This window comes from Lynx rufus, unplaced genomic scaffold (genome assembly GCF_022079265.1).
Source record: "Lynx rufus isolate CCGP_SWC_20201006 ecotype Redwood Valley unplaced genomic scaffold, mLynRuf1.p SCAF_2, whole genome shotgun sequence".
In the NCBI taxonomy this organism is placed as follows: Eukaryota; Metazoa; Chordata; class Mammalia; order Carnivora; family Felidae; genus Lynx; species Lynx rufus.
Genome location: NW_025814834.1, coordinates 130,950,683 through 130,971,350, shown reverse-complemented (window position 1 = coordinate 130,971,350; position 20,668 = coordinate 130,950,683). Strand labels below are relative to the sequence as shown.

The 20,668-nt window shown below is 38.4% G+C and overlaps 1 protein-coding gene across 6 annotated transcripts in view; it reads left to right on the top strand.

Moving 5' to 3' along the window:
• Positions 1 to 20,668, top strand: part of NTNG1 (netrin G1) — a 331,599-nt gene that overhangs the window by 163,848 nt on the left and 147,083 nt on the right. For all 6 annotated transcript variants that reach the window (XM_047085221.1, XM_047085218.1, XM_047085216.1 and 3 more), the window contains exon 2: positions 17,508 to 18,148. In XM_047085221.1, coding sequence (XP_046941177.1) covers positions 17,508 to 18,148 — 641 coding nt within the window. The remainder of the gene's footprint in view (positions 1 to 17,507; positions 18,149 to 20,668) is intronic.

Genomic DNA, 20,668 nt, shown 5'->3' with positions numbered 1-20,668 from the left:
ACCTGCCTGGTATCAGACCATTTCATGAAAAATATTTTAAATCCTTGCTATACAGGGAATATGAGTATCTGGAATTCAAACAAAGTAAAATGTAAGTTAGCTTCTGTTCAGGAACAACTGTAGTGTACCAGTATTTTGGTCATTAAAAAACAAAAAAACAAAACACAAAACAAAATTAAAAAAAACAAAAAGCCCAACAGCAACAGCAACTTAGATTTGGTCTATCCACATTCTGCACTACTAGCTATGCAACCTTGGCAGGGCAATTAAGTCCGTTTCTTCATCAGCAAAGTTAGAATAACAGTATATTCCTCACAGGTTTGTTTTGAGACAAATGATTCAATACATGTAGAGTACTTGAAATAGAGTACTTAGAACAGTCCTTGCACATAATAGGTCCACAATAAATATAATAATATAATAAAAACTTTTACTATTGTTGTTTTAAACAATTGCATTGGGTATTTTCTGAAGAGACTTGGGCTGTTTTTGCAGTTCAATAAAAATCAGGTATTTGTGTTTCATTTGAGGATCTAAAATTGCATGTTTTGTTTCTGCTTTCAGTCATTTTAAATATTTCTTTTTAAAGTTTTTTTTAATGTTTATTTTTGAGAGAGAGAGAGAGAGACAGAGCGTGAACAGGGGAGGGGCAGAGGGAGGGGGAGACACAGAATCTGACGCAGGCTCTAGGCTCCAAGCTGTCAGCGCAGAGCCCAAGGCAGGGACTTGAACTCACGAACTGTGAGATTGTGACCTGAGCCAAAGTTGAATGCTTAACTGACTGAGCCACCCAGGCGCCCCAATTTTAAGTATTTCTTAATACTGATTATTCTTAATATATTTCATAATAGTATAGTTGAAAAGTAGTGTTGACCCAATTTGCTTTTCAAGTTTGGATCCTCATAATTTTGTTCTATATTTGTTTTTGTTTACTACCTTTTTTTTTATGGTGTCAGCATACCAGACTGCATAGATGCAGAATGCTTCTTTTTGAAAGCATCATTACAAATGACTCATAAACACATTCATTACTTCTTTAAGTTAGCTTGGGATTTGTTTCATTTTGTTTGATATTTTTGCTACACTAGTAAAATATGATTTGGTCATCAGACATTAATAAATTAGTGCATTTGAAGTTTGGCAACATTTATCTTAAAGCTTAGGTCGTCCACCAGTCAGTAAGTAGTGTAAATATTTTCCCTTACCCTGTAGGCTCATGAGCCATCAAATACTGTACTAAAATAATACTGATCCTGCAGCAAGATAAAAAAGAAGGCTAGCAATAAGGACAATGTGATTTTACACTTTAATATCTAATATTAGATCCAAAGTCCAATATAAAATAATCTAATATTTAAAACTCAATATCTCTGACTTCCCAGTTCTGAACTCACTTGAGTAGACCAGTGCAATCCATTCAGGACAAGTAAATTTTCCGCTGATATGGTCCTGAACTAATATTGAGGAAGATTTGAAATTGCTTAAAATCAATCCTTATATTGGTTCCTGTTAGTGAGCCTTAACCACAGCAGATTAATGAAATTAGAAGGTGAGCAACAAAGGAGACATTCATCCAATAATTCTAGTTGTAAAGCATCTTGGCTACTCACTGAAAAGATCTAGCCATAAGTTTTTTGCATTGAGAAGATATCCTTTGTTTCCAAAATTACAGGGTAGGTACTGGCAACTTGGTTTCACACTTAACCCTTCTTTCTTTTTGTGCTACGTTTCTTTGCACTCTGTCAGCAAACGCTGATCATTCTTTTTTTTTTTTTTCCAAACACTGATCATTCTTAAAAGTGCATTACTTAATCTTCTTCCCCATTTAAGCTATCTCATTTTGCTTGCTTTTGTTTTGAGACTTTTCCAATGAGTGTTTTGAATCTCTCTCTCCCTTTTTGTTTTTAGCATTTCACATTCTCTAGTAAAATGGCTCTGGATCAACACTCAATCATAACAAGTATTTCCAAGGTCATTGACAACCCTTTTCAAGACAGAGCAAAAGGTTTTTCTTGCTCCTTATCTTCTTTTGAGTATCTGGCACTATTGATCACACAATTTTTTTTTCTTTCTGGCATTTTGAAGTTTTTTGTTTGTTTTATTTGTTTTTTATTCTCTAGGATATTGAATTGCCTTTTCATTTTCTTGAAGGTCAGATTAAATTTTTATTTCTCTCCTTGTACATATATTAAAATATCTAGTGAGCCCTGACTTACATTTATTAACTCAAATATGGGTTGTAAGCTGCCAATAAAACCAGCTCTAACTAAATGGTATTTTCACATTTATGACAAAATACATGGACTCTTTCTTCTTCTTCCAAGGGAGTTGATCAATAGCCTACATGATGGGTCCAGAAGAGGTTCTTCCAGAAAGAGTAATTCCCTCTTATACTCCTAAATTCTGGAATAACTTGCTGATATTGTAGTCGAAGAATTTCTAATTACCTTTCTGTAGGCATAAATGCATTCTTGTTGCAGTTTCATTGTTAGCATCCAGTTCATTTTTTTTCATGTAATTTTTAAAGATTTTTTTGGTCCTTGGTGGCTGATCTGTCTTTGGTCTTCACAATCATGAAAAACACAAGGCTCAGACAATTTTTCAAAGACTCCTGTCACTCTATTCTCATCTTAGGCTTTGTTTTCACCAGTTGGTCAGGCTGTGCTTTCCATGCCATTTCATACTTATATTGATTATTATTATTATTATTATTATTAATGTTAATGTTATCTTGTGTGTGGGCAGGGTGCTTAATTCTCCTTTCTGGATGCCTGCCCAAAAGAGACCTCAAGTGCCTATTAGCATCAATGACAAAAGTCAGTTCAATCTAGGCTATGAGAAGTAAAAAGGACCATATGAACCTTCACTTGCCAAATGTTTGTTTCCTTCATCACATCTGGTTGATTGTTGTAAACCAGTATTGTCTGATAGAAATATAATGTATCCATATAAGTAATATTTAATTTATCAAAGGTAGAAAGAAACAGGTAAAAATGATTTTAATTTGGTGCCTGGGTGTCTCAGTCAGTAGAGCATCAGACTCTAAATTTCACTTCAGGTCATAATCTCGCAGCTCATGAGTTTGAGCCCCACATCGGGCTCCATGCTGGCAGTGTGGAGTCTGCTTGGGATTCTCTCTCTTTCTTTCTCTCCGTCCCTCCCAGCTCTCTCTCTCAAAGTAAATAAATAATCTTAAAACATTTTTTTAATAATATGTTTTATCTAACCTAACATACCCAAAATAATTGTCATTTTAACATGTATCAATATGAAATTATTAACAAGGTATTCTATATTCTTTTTCTTTCTTTACTATGTCTGTGGGATCCAGTGTGTAATTTAGACTTACATTAAATCTCATTTTGGACTGCCTACTGGCTACATTTTAAGTGCTTAATAAGCACATGGGGTTCATGGCTACCATATTGGAAAACATAGGTGTGAACCATTAAAAAGAAGACAGAATGGATAGAAGTAGAAGAAAATGAATCTCTGGGAACCTGGGTGGCTCAGTCAGTTAAGCATCAGACTTCAGCCCAGGTCATGATCTCAGTTTGTGGATTCGAAGCCTGCTTTGGATTCTGTGTCTCCCTGTCTCTCTGCTCCTCCCCCGCTCATAGTCTGTCTCTCTGTCTCTCTCTCATAAAAATAAATGAAACATTAAAAAATAATAAAAAGAGGAAAATTAATCTCTATTGCCAGCTCTATTTCACTTTCTATGGTGTGTGTGTGTGTGTGTGTGTGTGTGTGTGTGTGTGTATTTAATGTGTTGGATACTCTAATCTTCACCGGGTAGTGAGATGTACTCCCTAGTGTATACCTGAGCAAACAGAGGCTCAGAAAAGTTAGATAATTTCCCCAGGTTGATTCTTCTCATAAATTCAAGAGTGTGGATGCAGTCTCAGTCTTGTCCTCTTCCCATCCTCATTTTAATTACACTGGGTTCTGAGTTAGCTGTCCGGTTGGGAGGATTCTGGGTTTGCTCTACATTGACCATAGCTACTACAACAGGTTTGATCCTGAGAGGTAGATATTGCATTCAACAAGAGCCATCTTGGGGGACACATGGGTAGCTCAGGCGGTTAAACGTCCAACTTTGGCTCAGGTCATGATCTCGCAGTTTGTGAGTCCCAAGTCCCACATCAGGCTCTGTGCTGAAAGCTTAGAGTTCAGAACCTGGAGCCTGCTTCAGATTCTGTGTCTCCTTCTCTCTCTCTGCCTCTCCTCCACTCACACTCTGTCTCTCTGTCTCTCAAAAATAAATAAACATTAAAAAATGTTCTAAAAATAAGAACCATCTGGAGGTATTTTTATATTTGTTATGAAAGGTACCTCGAGACCTTGTAAAGCTATACTGTAAATAATAGGAATGGTATTTTTGCATGTGCATCCCTAAGAGGTTGACTTATCGTATGAATTCTATGAGGAGATTAACTTTCACACCTCCATTTTACCAGCTCACATTGAATAACTGAGTGCTGAGTTATTTGGTGGCACAATGGACCCTGAAAAGGAGGGCTTTTATGAGGTGACAAGTTGTAAGAGTCATAGAGATGGCAATGTTGATGATAATAGTAATTGCTGACATGTACTGAGGTCTTACTATGGGCCAAGCACCATCTTGAACTCTTTTTACTTATGAGCTTATTTAGTCCTCACAAAAATGCTGTGAGAGTATCCCTTATTATTCTTATTACATGTGCTCATCTTCACTATGGAAGAGGCTGATACTCCTTGACAGAATAACTATTTATTCCAAATGTCCAGGCTTGAAAATGCTGATTCTTTGTCCAGCACTAATGCCCCCATGCATCACTAGTTTGTAGCTAACAGGGCTTATTTTTAAGTTATTGCTCCTGTTTTTACTGGTTTCTACTTTCTAACACTTAGCCCTATTCACACTTCCACCCAAGTTCCTTCCTCTTGGACATCTGTCCTTGGCCTTTTACTCTTTTGTGGACTACTTTGGGGAAGATAACATACCTTGTTCATTCCTTGGGTTGTAATTCCCAGCTCTAGCCTCTTGTCTAAAATACGGTTGGATCCACTTCGCCCCTTAATAATATTCATAGCTTCTTGCACTGGCTCCTAAGGGTTCTATTTTGCTCTCTCTAGGCTCCTCGGCTTTCATTTTATAAACTAGTGTTGTACGTAGGAGAATAGCTGGATTTGCAATGAAATAAGCAGCAACTAAAAGAAGATAAACAGGGGAAGGAGGAGAAATCAAGAGAGATGAGGAAGCCTGTACAGACCAAGTTTGGGACCAAGTTAATGGGAACTTAAAGTTAGGTGGGAAATATTTGGAGTTCAATAAGTACGCATGTTGGCTATTTAGAGAGAGATGAGAATGGAGGACTTTAAAATATCATGTTGTGGGCACCTGGGTGGCTCAGTTGGTTAAGCGTCCGACTTCGGCTCAGGTCATAATTTTGTGATTCGTGAGTTCGAGCCTCGCGTTGGGCTCTGTGCTGACAGCTCAGAGCCTGGAGCCTGCTTCAGCTTCTGTGTCTCCCTCTCTCTCTGCCCTTCCCTCACACACACTCTTTCTCTGTCTCTAAAAAAATGAATAAATGATAAAAAAATTTTTAATTTTTTAATAAAAAATAAATTAAATATCTTGTACATTATGAATAGAATCTCTGTGGCATTTTCAGTAATTGGTTTTCAGTAATGTTAGATGTCACGCTAACATTTTGCAAATGGAACTTTGCTGTGAGGGGGCAATAAAAGAGTCCCAGTCTTATACTAGTTTTAGTCGAAAACTTTATCACCACCATTTTTACTGTCTGCAGGCATTAAACTCAGTGTCACCATTGATTCTTTGTTTTCCTTTGCTCTCTGCTTCCAATCAGTCTAATTCCTGCTGACTCTTCCATTACCTTTCTGTTCGGTTTAATCAGCTCCTTGTTCTCACACCTACATTATTAAAGCTACCTCCTAGCTTCCTTCCTTACCTCCAGTCTTACCTCCTTTCATTATATCCCACACTGCAGTTATTGTGACATTCTGCTATTTCTGAGGCTGTCTCAGTCCATACCCTAGACTTCATTGGAAATAGAGTCATCAGGCCCTAAGTCAGTTCTGGACCCTTTCCAGTTCCATAATGAATCTCTTGATTTGTAGGTGAAATATGAACGAGTGTTTGAGATTTGGGCAGTATCTCTCTACATAAAGAGAAAAATCAAAGATCATGCTTCTTCTTTACCTGAAGTCCCAGAAGTGATTTACGCAGCAGATAGTTGAATTAGAAGACATTTAATTGCTTCTTCTTCATTTTTGAGAATTTTCTTATTTTGTTAAACAGAAAAGCTAGTTAGAGAAGCAGCTTGTTTTACATTCATTTGTAAGCTCCTCATATATTGACAGTCTACTGTGTGCCAGGAATTGTGCTAGATACAAAGATAAATAAGGTGTGTCCAGAACTATTTGCGTGCCCACTCTGAGAATTGTAACTCTTGCTTTTTGATTCTTCTTCATGACTTGATTGAGTTAACTCCTAATATTGGACTCAAGGTGATATTTTCTCTGGAAAGGAATCTGGAAAACTAATGAAGAAAGCTAACTGTACAGGTCACTTACTCTGAAAACCACCAGTAGCTTTTTATTCTCCAATTAATCACACACAAATACGCCTACCCAGATTTTAGTACCCTCTAAAATCAACTTCACATTGTATATTTAAAATTCTCTCCTAACACCTTCCAGCCTCTCAAACACTAGGTTCATCTTCATTTTACAGACAGACTTATCCCATTTATCTGGAATAGATTCCATGACATTTCTGAACCTCAGTTCCTTCATCTGTAAAGTTAGAATAACACCTGCTGTATAGGTAATGGTGAGAATTAAATGGGAGGACACATATAAAGCCCCTTTTGCAATTCCTAACCATAAAAGATATTCAATGATCATTGATCCCTTCTTTATTCCAGGAAGAGAATGCCTTCCTCACCTATGCAAATCTGAGACATCTTTGAAAACTAAGATTCTGCCTACTCTAACTCTTTCATCATGACTGCCTGACTTTTATACTTCTTTTTAACAATACATTTTGCATATATTACCTGCGTATTAGAATATTATTAGCTGCTACTTCATTCCTATATAACCTACCAAAAATAGCCCTCTATAATACATTTTCTTTTTTTCAACTGATACACCTTCCTTAATTTTATCTTGCCACTACATTATAGCTGATAAGGAAGAATCAACCTTATTATAAACTAATCTATAAGAGCTAGCATAATGCTTGGCACATGATAGCTGCTTGATATTTTTTGTCATTTAATTTACTCTGGTTCATGATGGTGGCTCTGGTAAGCTGTCATTCAGACTTACAAATAAATGAATTACATTTATTGTTGACAATATACCAAGAGTGTTAATATAACAAATATTGGTATGTTATTTTGCACACATACACACATACACACACAACCCTCAAGTGTGAACTTGGGCAAAAAAAATAGAGAAAGTTTATTTCAAGGTTGGAAATGTTGAGAAAAGAACATTCTAGGGGAGAAAAGAGAAGGAAATCAATTGAAAAGAAGAAATAGGAAGGAAGGAAGAAGGGAGAGTTATTTTAGTTCAGCAAGCCCCGAAACACTACCTATGGCCCAGACCATGGTAAGACCAAGTTTTATGAGCCTGGAGCCTATACAGTTCTGGGGGCCCTTTTTTAAAAAGAGAAATTCAAAGCTTCAAACACAAAATTAGGTACTAGACCTAAGAAGCAGCTAGTGTAATTGAGTGGCTCTGAGGTGTAAGCTTCATTAGCTTCCTAATGAGTCAGCCTCTGGAGCCAGGTAGAAGTTTCAGGACCTCTGTAATTAGGAGAGCCATGTAAGCTGCAGCACAATAAATGAAGACCACTTCCTTTTTTGCAACAGACTGTGCTGCTTCCTGGTTCTTCACCCATTTCCACTTACCACATCTTACATTTCCCAAGGATTTGCACCAGGCACCATTTCCATGCCTGAGCATTGTTAAATTATAACCTCCCCATTCACTGCTTCTTCCCTCAATTTTTATTTTATTCTCCATAATTGCCCAATCAAACCCTTGATGTTCAGCCACTCCTGTAAACTCAGAAGGATGCTATAGGTTGGATAAGTGAGGCAAGGTGGGATGAAGAAAAGAGGTCTTCAGCCTAAAGCCACTAGAAGAAACACTGCTGTGACTGATGGAGAAAAATGAAGATGAAATGAACACCAGGAAAGGACTGGGACATGACTGTAGTCATGCCATTTGTCTTTGTCCTCTGACCTCACCAGAAGTCCCAGTAACTATATCAATCACAGACACAGGCACTCTGCACTTTGGAGTTGGACTTCTTGATGTTTTCCTGGTTTTATTTTGTTTTACCCAATATATTACATCATTACTAATTTCATCTACAACTTAGGATGTTAGATAGTCCTTTAAGCTTGGTGGTCTGTTTGATCCCTAATCACCAACCTATGGGCAAATCCCTCCCATCTTATTCCATACTGTCAAACCAAGTTAATTTATCCTTTTTTCTCCCTGTCTTCCTGTCTTTCTGCTTTCATTATTTTTCTTACATTCATAAAGTTGTGTTGTTTGCTTCTTATGTGCCAATGCTTCTCACAGAACTCTAGTTGGAAAGACGTAAAAATAAACAATTAGAATTTAATATGATGAATTGCATAATAATGCATATATATAAACACCCATGGGCTGGTGTGATTGACTCATAAGGTGTGAACATGCGTGAGTGAAAAAGAAAAAAAGCACAGAGTCCAGATCTTGAAGGATCTTACAAGCTAGGCTAAGGAATTTGAATTGTAGCCCTCAAGGTAATGGGAAACCCATTAAAGAGCTTTAAGAAGGGGGCATAATAAAAGTACATTTGTAAACTACACAGAGAATAGATTGTAAGAGGATAGTATAATCTGGAGAGAGTTCATTTAAGAAGGTGTTACAGTAATTCAGGACAAAAATAGTTTTTAAATATTTAAAACATGAAAAAACTAAAGAAAACGTTGGCAGTGTTAAGAAAGCTGTAGTGATGGGTTCTAGAGAGCTTGGCTTGTAAACAGATTGAGGAAAGAGAAGGAAAAAAGATGATTTCCATGTTTCCTGCTTGGGACATGGAAGAATTTGATGTCATTCTCAGAGTCAAGAAATGCAGAAGGAGGAGCATTTTTAATGCTAACTACTAATTATTGAGCACTGACTGCATTTCAAGGAGATGCTGAACACTTAACCTGCATTATGTTATTTTTTGTCAAGTTAATATCATGAAGTATATATTATATGGAATTTGAAGAAGAAGAAATCAAGGCTCAAGAAGTCAATTAGCTTGTCCAAAATTACTTAATAACTAAGTGGTAGGCCTGGAATTCAAACCTAAGCAGATCTAACCCAGAGCCATGATTCTTAGAAACATTACACCAGTGTTTATGGAAGTGTAGTCCAGAGGTTATCTGCATTAGATTCATCTAGGGTAGTTGTCAAATTAGGCTCCTGGGTCCACCCAATCTATTGAAGTGGCATTCCTGATGGAAGGGGATTGGAATCACCAAGTATTTCTTATGCACCTTAAAGTTTGTATATTACCACAGTACATACTGTATGTTCAACTTGATGGAAGGATGGCAAATTTTTTGTAGAGATTTTAGTGTATGGAGTACCCACCCAGATTGCCATGGCAGAGTACAGCAAGTATTTTCAGGCTGGAATTTGATGCTAGAACTGTTTAAATCACCATTCTCAGTGTTGGTAAAGCTAGTATTGCCACAACCTCTCCAAGGTGGTTTGGAAGAAGTATCATATGCAGGAAGGTGGTGGAATGGAATAAACTGTCACTGAGCAGAAACCCCCAGATCCCCTCCTTCTCTAGTTCGGTGGTTTTGACACATACCTCCAAATTTGCCCCAGGCATGAAATGTTTTTGTGTGTTTTCCTAAAAATTTGCTTGCAAATACTTTTTGCATTTTACTCCATAAAATGCCTGTTTTCACTTTTCATTTACCTTATTTTGTTTTTTTTATTTTTAAATGTTTTTTTTTTTTAATTTACATCCAAGTTAATTAGCATACAGTGCAATAATGATTTCAGGAGCAGAATCCAGTGATTCATATATGACTCCTTCGTATAACACCCAGTGCTCTTTCCAACAAGTGTCCTCCCAAATGCCCTTTGCCCGTTTAGCCCATCCCTCTACCCACAACCCTCCAGCAACCCTCAGTTTGTTCTCTGTATTTGAGTCTCTTATGTTTTGCCCCCTCCCTCTTTTTATATTATTTTTGCTTCCCTTCCCCGTGTTCATCTCTTTGGTATCTTATATTCTACATATGAGTGAAGTCATAAGATATTTGTTTTTCTCTGATTGATTAATTTCGCTTAGCATAATACACTCTAGTTCCATCCATGTTGTTGCAAAGGGCAAGATTTCATTATTTTTGACTGCTGAGTAATACTCTATTGTGTGTGTGTGTGTGTGTGTGTGTGTGTGTATATATATATATATATATACCACATTTTCCTTATCCATTCATCTGTCGATGGACATTTGGGCTCTTTCCATACTTTAAAATGCCTGTTTTTAATATAAATATTTGTTTAATTATGTGGCAAGTAGTGAAATAGACCCTCCAGAAAATTGCACAATGTTGTTGGTGGGTCTTTTTACCCTCAAGAGCACCTAGTGCCCTCTCTAGGAGCATGAATAACCAATTGGAAAAACATGATTGTTGCGTGTATAGATCTAGTCTCCATTACCAAGTTGCAAACATTTTGTTGTATAATTTCTGTGTTCTTCACAGTGTTTTTAACAGAGTAGGTTCCCAGTAAACAGCTAATGAATTTGGAAGAGAGGAGTTTGAAAGAAATATAGAGTATGAGAAATCAGAATAGACTCACCAGAAACCAGTCACTTTTGAAAAGTGCCACATTAGAAAGTTCTCTTCATGCCTTTCATGGTTTAGTGATCACTTCAACAGAGAATGCTTTGGTCTTCCTATACTCTCTTACAGGAAAGCTGGAGGCTTGCAGAAAATGGACTTCAAGTGGGTCTTGGACTTGTTTTTTTTCATATGAGAGAGGAAGGAACCACTTTTTGAGAATCAAGTCAGAACTTTCAGGATTCAAAATGTTCAAATCAACTCTCACAGTCCATGATGGTATCAGACTCAGAACATTCCCACCTTCATGATATTTTAACTCCCCTCAAGTTACTTTAACTTAAAATGCTGAAAGTCCACTTCAACTTGGTGTTATCAACACTTAGGTTCTGTTTCAAGATGACCTATAAGGCAAAACACCGTGCCAAGGATTTTTAAGTAATATTTTTTAAGACAATAAATTTTAAAAAGCAATTTCCCTACCAGTTATAAAAGTGTCACATTACTACAGTGTTTTTCTATAGACGTTCACTTTCAAACTAACTCGATTCCATGAATATTTATTTCTTCTCCAGTTCATGCAAAATAATGATTTGGGTTGCTATATAAGAATCCACTTTTGTGGCTACTGTGGCTTGAGAATGTATTTGGCTCCTTCTTAAAAACTTGGTCATCTTGATCTGTGCAGCCTTCACCAGTTTGAAAATCCTGGCCATAATCCTCTGTGGGGATTTACACAGGTGTCTATTATGGCCCATATTCTGTGATATGGCCTCTAGAATTCTCGTTGCAGAAAGGTTAAGCCCTCCTGTCTTTATTCCTGAGTAAAAAAGTCCACATGGTGTTAGTATTGTCAGGGAGCAGATTGAAACAAGCAATGGCTTCAATCAGGCCTTAAGCCTGTGTCTATGCCAGAAAGGAATCTTTGTGATGAACAGAGGGTTCCATTAGAAAACAGGGCAGTTGGTTTTTAACTGCAGAGTTACAAAAACAAAACTCTTTCTCCTCTATTATTCTTAGAGTGGCCATATTTTCCAAAGCAAAAATTGGCACTTATGCTCTGACAAATATATAGGTAATTTTGTCCCGACATTTTCAGACTAAAGTTTGGACAGTCCCAAAATATTCAGACTATATTGTTGCCCTGTGTGTACTTCTCATTGGGATCCAACATGCCAATTAACAGGGCAGGTTATAAGTGAGAGTGCACTGTCATTTGTAGGGGTTGCTGCCCTTTATGTACAGAGGGATAATGGAAACATGCTGCCTTGTGGACCTACCTGAGGACATGAAGAGTTTATCCCCTTAGCTGTGGTCAGCAAGGCCTATCAGTACTGATGATGTTGACACTTACCTTTCAGATTTCTGGAGAAGGTATCCACCATCTTGAATTATACACACCTCTGGTTCTGATTTCTTCCTGTTCTTTCTACCATGAGTAACAAAGCTGTAAGACCTGGAGGGGGCACCTCAGCCTGAACAATGATCAGCTCTCAGACTCAGAGTAGTCATAAAAGTCAGAGAGGGGCTCCTCAGAAAAGGAGTCATAAAAGAGGGGCCTTTCTGTGTTATAGCCAACCGAGAATCGAGGACTCAGGGAAAGGAGTGACGAAGAAGTCCCAAGAAGGGACTGGGGAGTAGGGGCTCCTAACCACCACAAATTACACCAATGAAAGGGAAGAAAAGGAAGCCATCTCCTCAAGATGATAGCCCAGCCTAGCAGTTAAAACATGGTGCTCATGGTTCATCTCTCTGAGAGACAAGCAGTAGACTATGCTACCTATTTCTTCACCCTTTTAAAGCCTTGCATTAGCAACGACATAGTGATATCTATTTCAAAATCACAATGGAAACAGGTTGGGAGTGCTATCCCAGAATACTGTGTCTGCTCCCTTACCTATGTGTCTTTTTTTTTTTTTTTTTCTTTAATGGCACCTAGTCTTAAGCAAGGACGAGCCAGATGCAAATGGGTGTGAGGCAGCTCTGTCTCACTGTTTTTCATAATCGGTATAAGTGTGAACCCAAGTCCTTCTCACAACTACTTGTAAGTACATGCCTACTTGGCATGTAATGTACAGTTCAGTGGCAAACCTCTCATGAGAATTCCCTACCTTTCCAACTGTCTTTCCCAATGGGTAAAACTTGGAAGGAGAAGTTCAAAATGGTTGGAACCACAAGGATTACTGCTTATGCAGGTTTTCTTTTTTAACTCGGAAGGGTCTAGCAGATCTGAGTTGAAAGGACTATTCTTGTCAGAGTATCTCTTGACAGAAGGAAGGTAATTCCATCAATAGAAATATGTCAAATTTTATTTATCCTTTTAAGTTCTGAAAGTGCATTAAGGAAGAATAACATTCCACTTTGGCTACAAAGTGCTAATTAATAACTAACTTCAATTCTCCCAGAGGTAACATATTAACATTTTTTAAATGAAATTAAGCATCACAATCTTCATCTTCTAATTGTTACAAAAACATTTAGCAGCAATATCTGTTTAATTATTTAGGCATCTCTTAATGGTGTAAATATTATCAGCACAGTCATAAATATTTTCTGCTTCGTCCATAGACAATCAGTTAAGGATCTGTTACTTGTAGGACTTAAATTAAGATCTATTTAAAGCTGCCTGCTGGCCACAAAATAATTACTTACACTTGCTAATGCCTGAATCTGTTAGATTTAGCAACAAGAAGTGTTCTTTGCTTTCACAAGTAGGGGAAAGTTATTTTTCTTATATAAATTTCATTGTTAATGGTATTAGGGAGGATTAGGGTGGGGTTGAAGTCGTTGAAAATTTAATTAATCTAATCCTTTTAACACAGCAATTGTTTTCATATTGATAATTCTCTGTAACAACAGTATTACCAATCACACCCTTGTGAAATATTTACACGAAATATTTTAGCATATAATCTTTCCTCTAGCTTTCTCTTTCTAGAATAGTAAGGTTTTCAGCTTCTTTGCCTCTCTCTCTCTCTCTCTCTCTTTTTTTTTTTCTCTCTCACCACAAATGCAAGCTTTTTTCTGAGGGGAGCAAAATGAAATCTTTGTTTTTCCCTAGCAATTTTCTTTCAGTATCATTGTCTCTCAGTAAGTTATGTTAATGGTCATCAAATCATGAATCTCCTAAAAGAGCATGAGGCCTATGAAATAAGAATGGTTCAATTAATTTTTTTTTGGGGGGGGGTGAGCCATTTGGTGTAGAATCTCCTTAGAAATGATTTGTTTACTCATCCATTTCAATAAATTGCTATGCTGCTGAAATTATCTCTAAGAGTAGAGTCAGATGAAGGACAAAACTGTCATTCTGGTCAAACTCTGATCATCTCCAGTGTAAATTGGGAATTGCTCTTAATCTGTTCAAATGTCACATTATCCAGGAGAGACTTTCTCTGACCTCCCAGTATAAAATTACAATCAGTATTCCTCCAACACCATTTTCCCCTTTAACTGGTTTATTAGTAGTTATCATCATGTAACATTATAGAACATTATATATTTGTTTAGTACATCTCCCCCAACTAAAATGGAAGCCATGCTAAAAGCTGGGACTTGGATTTGTTCGCTACTGCCTCTTGAAAGCCAAGACAAGTGCCTTAAATATAGTAGTATAGTAGGCAATCAATAAATAATTATTGCATGCATGAAACTTTTTTCTCATTTTTCAGGTGCCTACAGCACCAGATCAGTGCAAAGCAATAAAATTGTCTCCTTGTCCTGGCATGCATTTTGATGGCTAACAATTTGATGTAAATATAAGCATTTATCCTGAGCTGGCTGTCCTGCTGAGCCCCTGTGGAAGGGTATCCTTATGGAACAAAAGCAGAGACTAAGTGCTTTTTATGGCCATGTCTTCACTAAAGGACTAAAACTTTGAGTTTTGCAGTGCTCTCTGGCATCCACACGTTTACAATTTTAAGAGTAATACAAAGCAGGGAATCTCAAAGGATGTTCTCCAGAACCTACTTCTGTGGCATATAAATAGAGGTTACTAAAGCAAAAAGGGGCTCCATGGTCAAATTAAGTTTCTGAAACTAGGTCTTACATGAAGCTGAGGAAGATTCTTAACATCTGAGATGTATGATAATGCTCATTAGGGCTTTCTAAGGCAGGAAGTTCTTAAGCTGTTTCCCAAACCTATTTTGATTTTAGGCCCTTGCTTTCTAACCAGCCAACTGTGTTTCTAAGACTGGGTTGCATCATAGGTAACCCCATTGACTTGGGAATTAAGCAGGTCAGGGCAGGGGCAGAAGGAACTCTGTCTTGGCTCTGTCCCTTACTCACTTTGATATGTGACCTTGGGCAAGTTGCATAACACTTCTCTATGCCTCGGTTTTCTCTTCCATATAGCAGGGGTGGAAAGGACTACCCAGGATAATGGATGTAAAGTGACCCATAAGTGCTAAATAAATGGTGGTTATTGTCAACGCCTTTTATTGAATGTAGGACTGAATGCTTTTTAGATAGATACCTTCAAGTATATTTCCTAAGACGAGTTTGCTAGTATCGACCCATACCCAGAATCAGTCTACTGTACCTCCTTCTTTGTCTCGGCACCCTATGCCCATCTGAGAAGATCTGCATGCACATCAATGCTGAAGTCGAAGAAATGCTATCTTTCAACATGACTTAATACAAATGCCTGATAACTCACTTTGGTGTATCCTGCAGAGTTGATTTCCTGTGTTTTGATACCCTTGACCTCAGATGAAGATACTTTTGTCAGGAGGAAGGTGATAGCATCCAAGTTAATGATTGTGCAGATGGCTACATGCTGGTAGATTTTGAAGTGACCATATTTTTTCAGTAAATTTCAAATGAAGGTGTGATTTGTGTAAACCTGACCCCTTCCAGTAAAATGTGCATTTACATATATTTAGAACTTATAAATCTTGACAGATTCCACAATATTTATAGCCCTCCATAAAAAGCCTTTGCCAGTTTGCAGAGCTTTGCATTTGGCTCTCTGGTATGCTTAAGAGAGTTTAAATAATAATAAATTTGGTGATTTATTCCACCTGGAACAGAAACGTATTTTCCCCCCTTGGCTCCTCTTGAAGGGGTTACTATAAATAGTGCCACAGACGCTGGGATCAGGAATAGGGAATTGAAATTCGAGAGAGAAGTACAGAAACATTTCCATTATCACTGATGCCTCGGATGTATTTTTAAAACAGTTCTGTTCCTCAGATAATGTACCTTCTCTCCTTTCTCTTGCCCATCTCAATTATACTTGAGTCCCCCAAACCTGTTGCCAGCTTTAGGATTCAGTTGCACTAATGGGAAAGAGAGAGTGAGAGTATTAGCTGACTGGGTAGGAGAAATCGCCTCTGGGGAGGCCAAAGCAATTCTCCAGTGTCCATCTCACATTTCATGGGAGTCAGCTGGTAACTGAGCACCAAGGTCCATCGTGTAAATTCATTATTTGAGACCTGGCTCATGCATCCTGCAGATACGATGAAAAGTTCTCAGTTCATGAAAAAGAAAAAAAAAATCTAATTGTAATTACAAGAGAAAGCCTAAGGACAATGTCAAAGGGTCGATTCTTTCACCCATCCATGCTTATAATTACCCAATAGAGGATTAGAGAGAAATGCCTGGATAGTTGGCTCCAAATGATACCATTTATTTTCTTAAATGCAAAATAAACAAAAATCGGGAGCCAGCTGTTTGCCAAAGAATCATCTGATGAAAGCTTGAAAGCAGCTATTAAGTGTAGCATAAGTGGTGTTGTAACTTGTTGTGATACAAGATTTATTTCCAGCTTCTTGTCTGAGTGGACTGTGAAGGAACTAGCTTCTGTGAGAGGGAAATTATAGTAATGGCCAACATCCATGGACAGACAGCTGACTATGGGCCGGCACAGAGTAACACGTCAAGTAGCCATGGCTTATACTTCTAATTAAGTAGTGGGGTGTCCTGTCCTCATAACTTGGAGCACACCCTTGCCCCCAAGTCTTTTCTGTGCAATCCCCTTGCCTCTAGCTAATAGGATGGCAGATGTTTGGACCAAGCCCCAGAGCCTGTAGTGTATCACATTTTAATGATTTGTGGTGAACAAAGTAAATGCTTTAAGAGAAGACTTTATGAAGCAGAGACCTAGTTAAGTATGATGGATTTGAGGCGAAGCAAAAAGAAACTGGATGTTGTAGGGGGGTATTGTTTCCCAAACAGGACACGGGTATCTACGGTTCGTTGCTAATTCTAAAGGTTTGCTTGAAAAATGACTTTTTAAAGAACTATGCTCTTGAGGAACGTCCTTGAGGCATGGAGGAATTTCCTTGCTTTTCTATAGCATCTTTCTAAGAGGACACAGAGGTATTGAGCTGTTAGACAGTTGCTCAGTGTCTTTGTGCTTCTGGGACCGCATTATGGGTCTAACACATATGGAATAAATAAACTGTTTTCATTTCTTAAAGCCCATGGAAGGAAACAAGACAAGAAAATTACCATATTGCCTCATTTTTTTTTTAAGCTATTAAAAAGGAGAATCCAGTTAGGGTAAATAAAAATGATTACTGTAGACAGTGTTCCCCCCCCCCCCTTTCTTTCTTTCCTAGCTTTTTACTCAGCAACAGCAATATGGCAAGACTTGTGTCAAACCAGTGTTTTGATGCACCCTCTTTTGTTCTTCTTCCATAGGGCAACCCCTACATGTGCAATAATGAGTGTGATGCAAGTACCCCCGAGTTGGCGCATCCCCCTGAGCTGATGTTTGATTTTGAAGGAAGACATCCATCCACATTTTGGCAGTCTGCTACTTGGAAGGAATATCCCAAGCCTCTCCAGGTTAACATCACTCTGTCTTGGAGCAAAACCATTGAGCTCACAGACAACATAGTTATTACCTTCGAATCGGGGCGTCCAGACCAAATGATCCTGGAGAAATCTCTCGATTATGGACGAACATGGCAGCCCTATCAGTATTATGCCACAGACTGCTTAGACGCTTTTCACATGGACCCTAAATCCGTGAAGGATTTATCACAGCATACGGTCTTAGAAATCATTTGCACTGAAGAGTACTCTACGGGGTATATGACAAATAGCAAAATAATCCACTTTGAAATCAAAGACAGGTTTGCGTTTTTTGCTGGACCATGGCTACGCAATATGGCTTCTCTCTACGGACAGCTGGATACAACCAAGAAACTCAGAGATTTCTTTACAGTCACAGACCTGAGGATACGGCTTTTGCGACCAGCGGTTGGGGAAATATTTGTAGATGAGCTACACTTGGCACGCTACTTTTATGCGATCTCAGACATAAAGGTTCACGGAAGGTAAGAAAACATCTGTGTGACTTGAGTGAGAACGGTTGTTCAAAGAAAATGCCAGTGTGTTGGCCCCACAGCTGGAGAGTGACATTTGTCACTTTCTACTACACCATTTTCTCAGGAACGCCAGTCTGGAGGTAGGTTTGGGGAATTTGAGACCCTTCTTACTCAGCAGTCATTTGCAATCCCAGATTCCCTGTCACTGAGCCTGAACCTGGCAGGATTTCTTAGAATTTAAACAAAAGAAAAAAGAATAGCATCTTATTTGAGACCAAGGAATTCCCTAGACCAGGGGGTGGTTTAAGTCTTTAAGACAATGAAACCAGGGGAAACAAAGCCAGCTGCTCTATAAAAGATACTGAAAGATAAGAAATTTGTCTTTCCATTGTTTTCAAGTGCAAGAGAGGGTTTCAGCATGGTACAACTCTGTTTTTGTTTTCTTATATGGCCCCCCAAAAAGTTTCAGAAATGTGAGTTATATTCCTTTAATATATTAAATCAGAGCCAAATGCAAATAGGAATGTCACACATTTATTAAAAAGGAGTAGCTCTACTTTTCAGGCTTTTGGTCGTTACTGTCTTAAAAAGATAGGCTGCCATTTAAATATGGACCTGAGGCAGGCTTGCTTCATTTTATGGGTCAATTACAGATGGACCAGAGTTTAAACACCTGAATGGTCATAGTTGAGCATATAGTTGTTCTGAGAATACATCAGAGACACACATGAGCAAGTTTCTGAGAATTTTGAGGATGTGTTAATGAAAACCTCAAGTAGTAAGAACCAGGGCTACTAACGTAGAGCTGTTCAACCAGATTTCTAAGTGTGGTGTGTTATCCAAATAACCAACTGATGGGAGCTGAAGCATGAGGTAATTAGCTGGGAAAACTAAAGATGAGTGAAATACACAGCAAAATGGAAAAAAAAAACAGCAAAGCAAAGCAATAATCATTCTAACAATGCCAAGATAGCTTTAAGTCAGAATATATGAACTTAAGAATATAAATGGTACAGGGGCGCCTGGGTGGCGCAGTCGGTTAAGCGTCCGACTTCAGCCAGGTCACGATCTCGCGGTCCGTGAGTTCGAGCCCCGCGTCAGGCTCTGGGCTGATGGCTCAGAGCCTGGAGCCTGTTTCTGATTCTGTGTCTCCCTCTCTCTCTGCCCCTCCCCCGTTCATGCTCTGTCTCTCTCTGTCCCAAAAATAAATAAAAAAAAAACGTTGAAAAAAAAAATTAAAAAAAAAAAAAGAATATAAATGGTACATAAATCATGTAGATTTAATTAACAATTATAAAATTCAAACAAATAAGGCAGGCTCCATTAGGTTTACTGGCTTTCAGCATCCCTTAAGGCAACCCTGTCCTCACAAACTGGAGAAGAATTGAGACTCCATGGTCTTTCCAAGAGTTGACTCGACCTATCTTTTGATAGTGTTGTTGTACTTGTGCACGAGAATAAAGAAGAGGTCACTGATGTTAAGGTAAAGACCATAGCAGGCACACAGAATGGAGTGGTGGACATGACCTCGGTATAGTAGTAGAGGTTTCACAATCTTAACTGTGGGAAGTAGCAGGAACTGGTGGCCACCTACTCTCAATTTTATTCCAGCTTCATGTTCCTCCTGGAAGAGTCTAGAATCTTTAGCAATGACGCCTCTTTAAAAACTTTAACTTTAGGGGCGCCTGGGTGGCGCAGTCGGTTAAGCGTCCGACTTCAGCCAGGTCATGATCTCGCGGTCCGTGAGTTTGAGCCCCGCGTCGGGCTCTGGGCTGATGGCTCAGAGCCTGGAGCCTGTCTCCGATTCTGTGTCTCCCTCTCTCTCTGTCCCTCCCCCGTTCGTGCTCTGTCTCTCTCTGTCCCAAAAATAAATAAACGTTGAAAAAAAAAATTTTTAAAACTTTAACTTTAAGAGGCTCTTAAATATGGAGAACAAACAGAGGGTTACTAGAGGGGTTGTGGGAGGGGGGATGGGCTAAATGGGTAAGGGGCATTAAGGAATCTGCTCCTGAAATCATTGTTGCACTATATGCTAACTAACTTGGATGTAGGTTTAAAAAATAAAAAAATAAATAAGTAAATAAATAGAAAATAAAAACTTTTAACTAAGGCCGGGGGCACCTGGGTGGCTCGTCGGTTGAGCATCCGACTTCAGCTCAGGTCATGATCTCAAAGTTGTGGGTTTGAGCCCCACATTGGGCTCACTGCTGTCAGCCTGTCAGCACGGAGCCCGCTTCAGATCCTCTGTCTTGCTCTCTCTGTCCCTCTCCCCCTTTACACTCTCCCACCTCCCCCCAAATAAATATTTAAAAATTAATTAATTAATTAATTAATACAAATAAAAACTTTTAAGTAGGGTCTTGGTGACATATGAAGATATCTTTAGAACAAAGTAGTATTTCTGAGAGAAATATGTATTGGTACATTATTGAGCTTATGGGTTCTAGGGTGTAGAGGAATGTTTATGTATTAGCAAGGCACCACGAGTGGGCAATCTGGAACTGTTGCCTTAAATATGAATTTGCTATT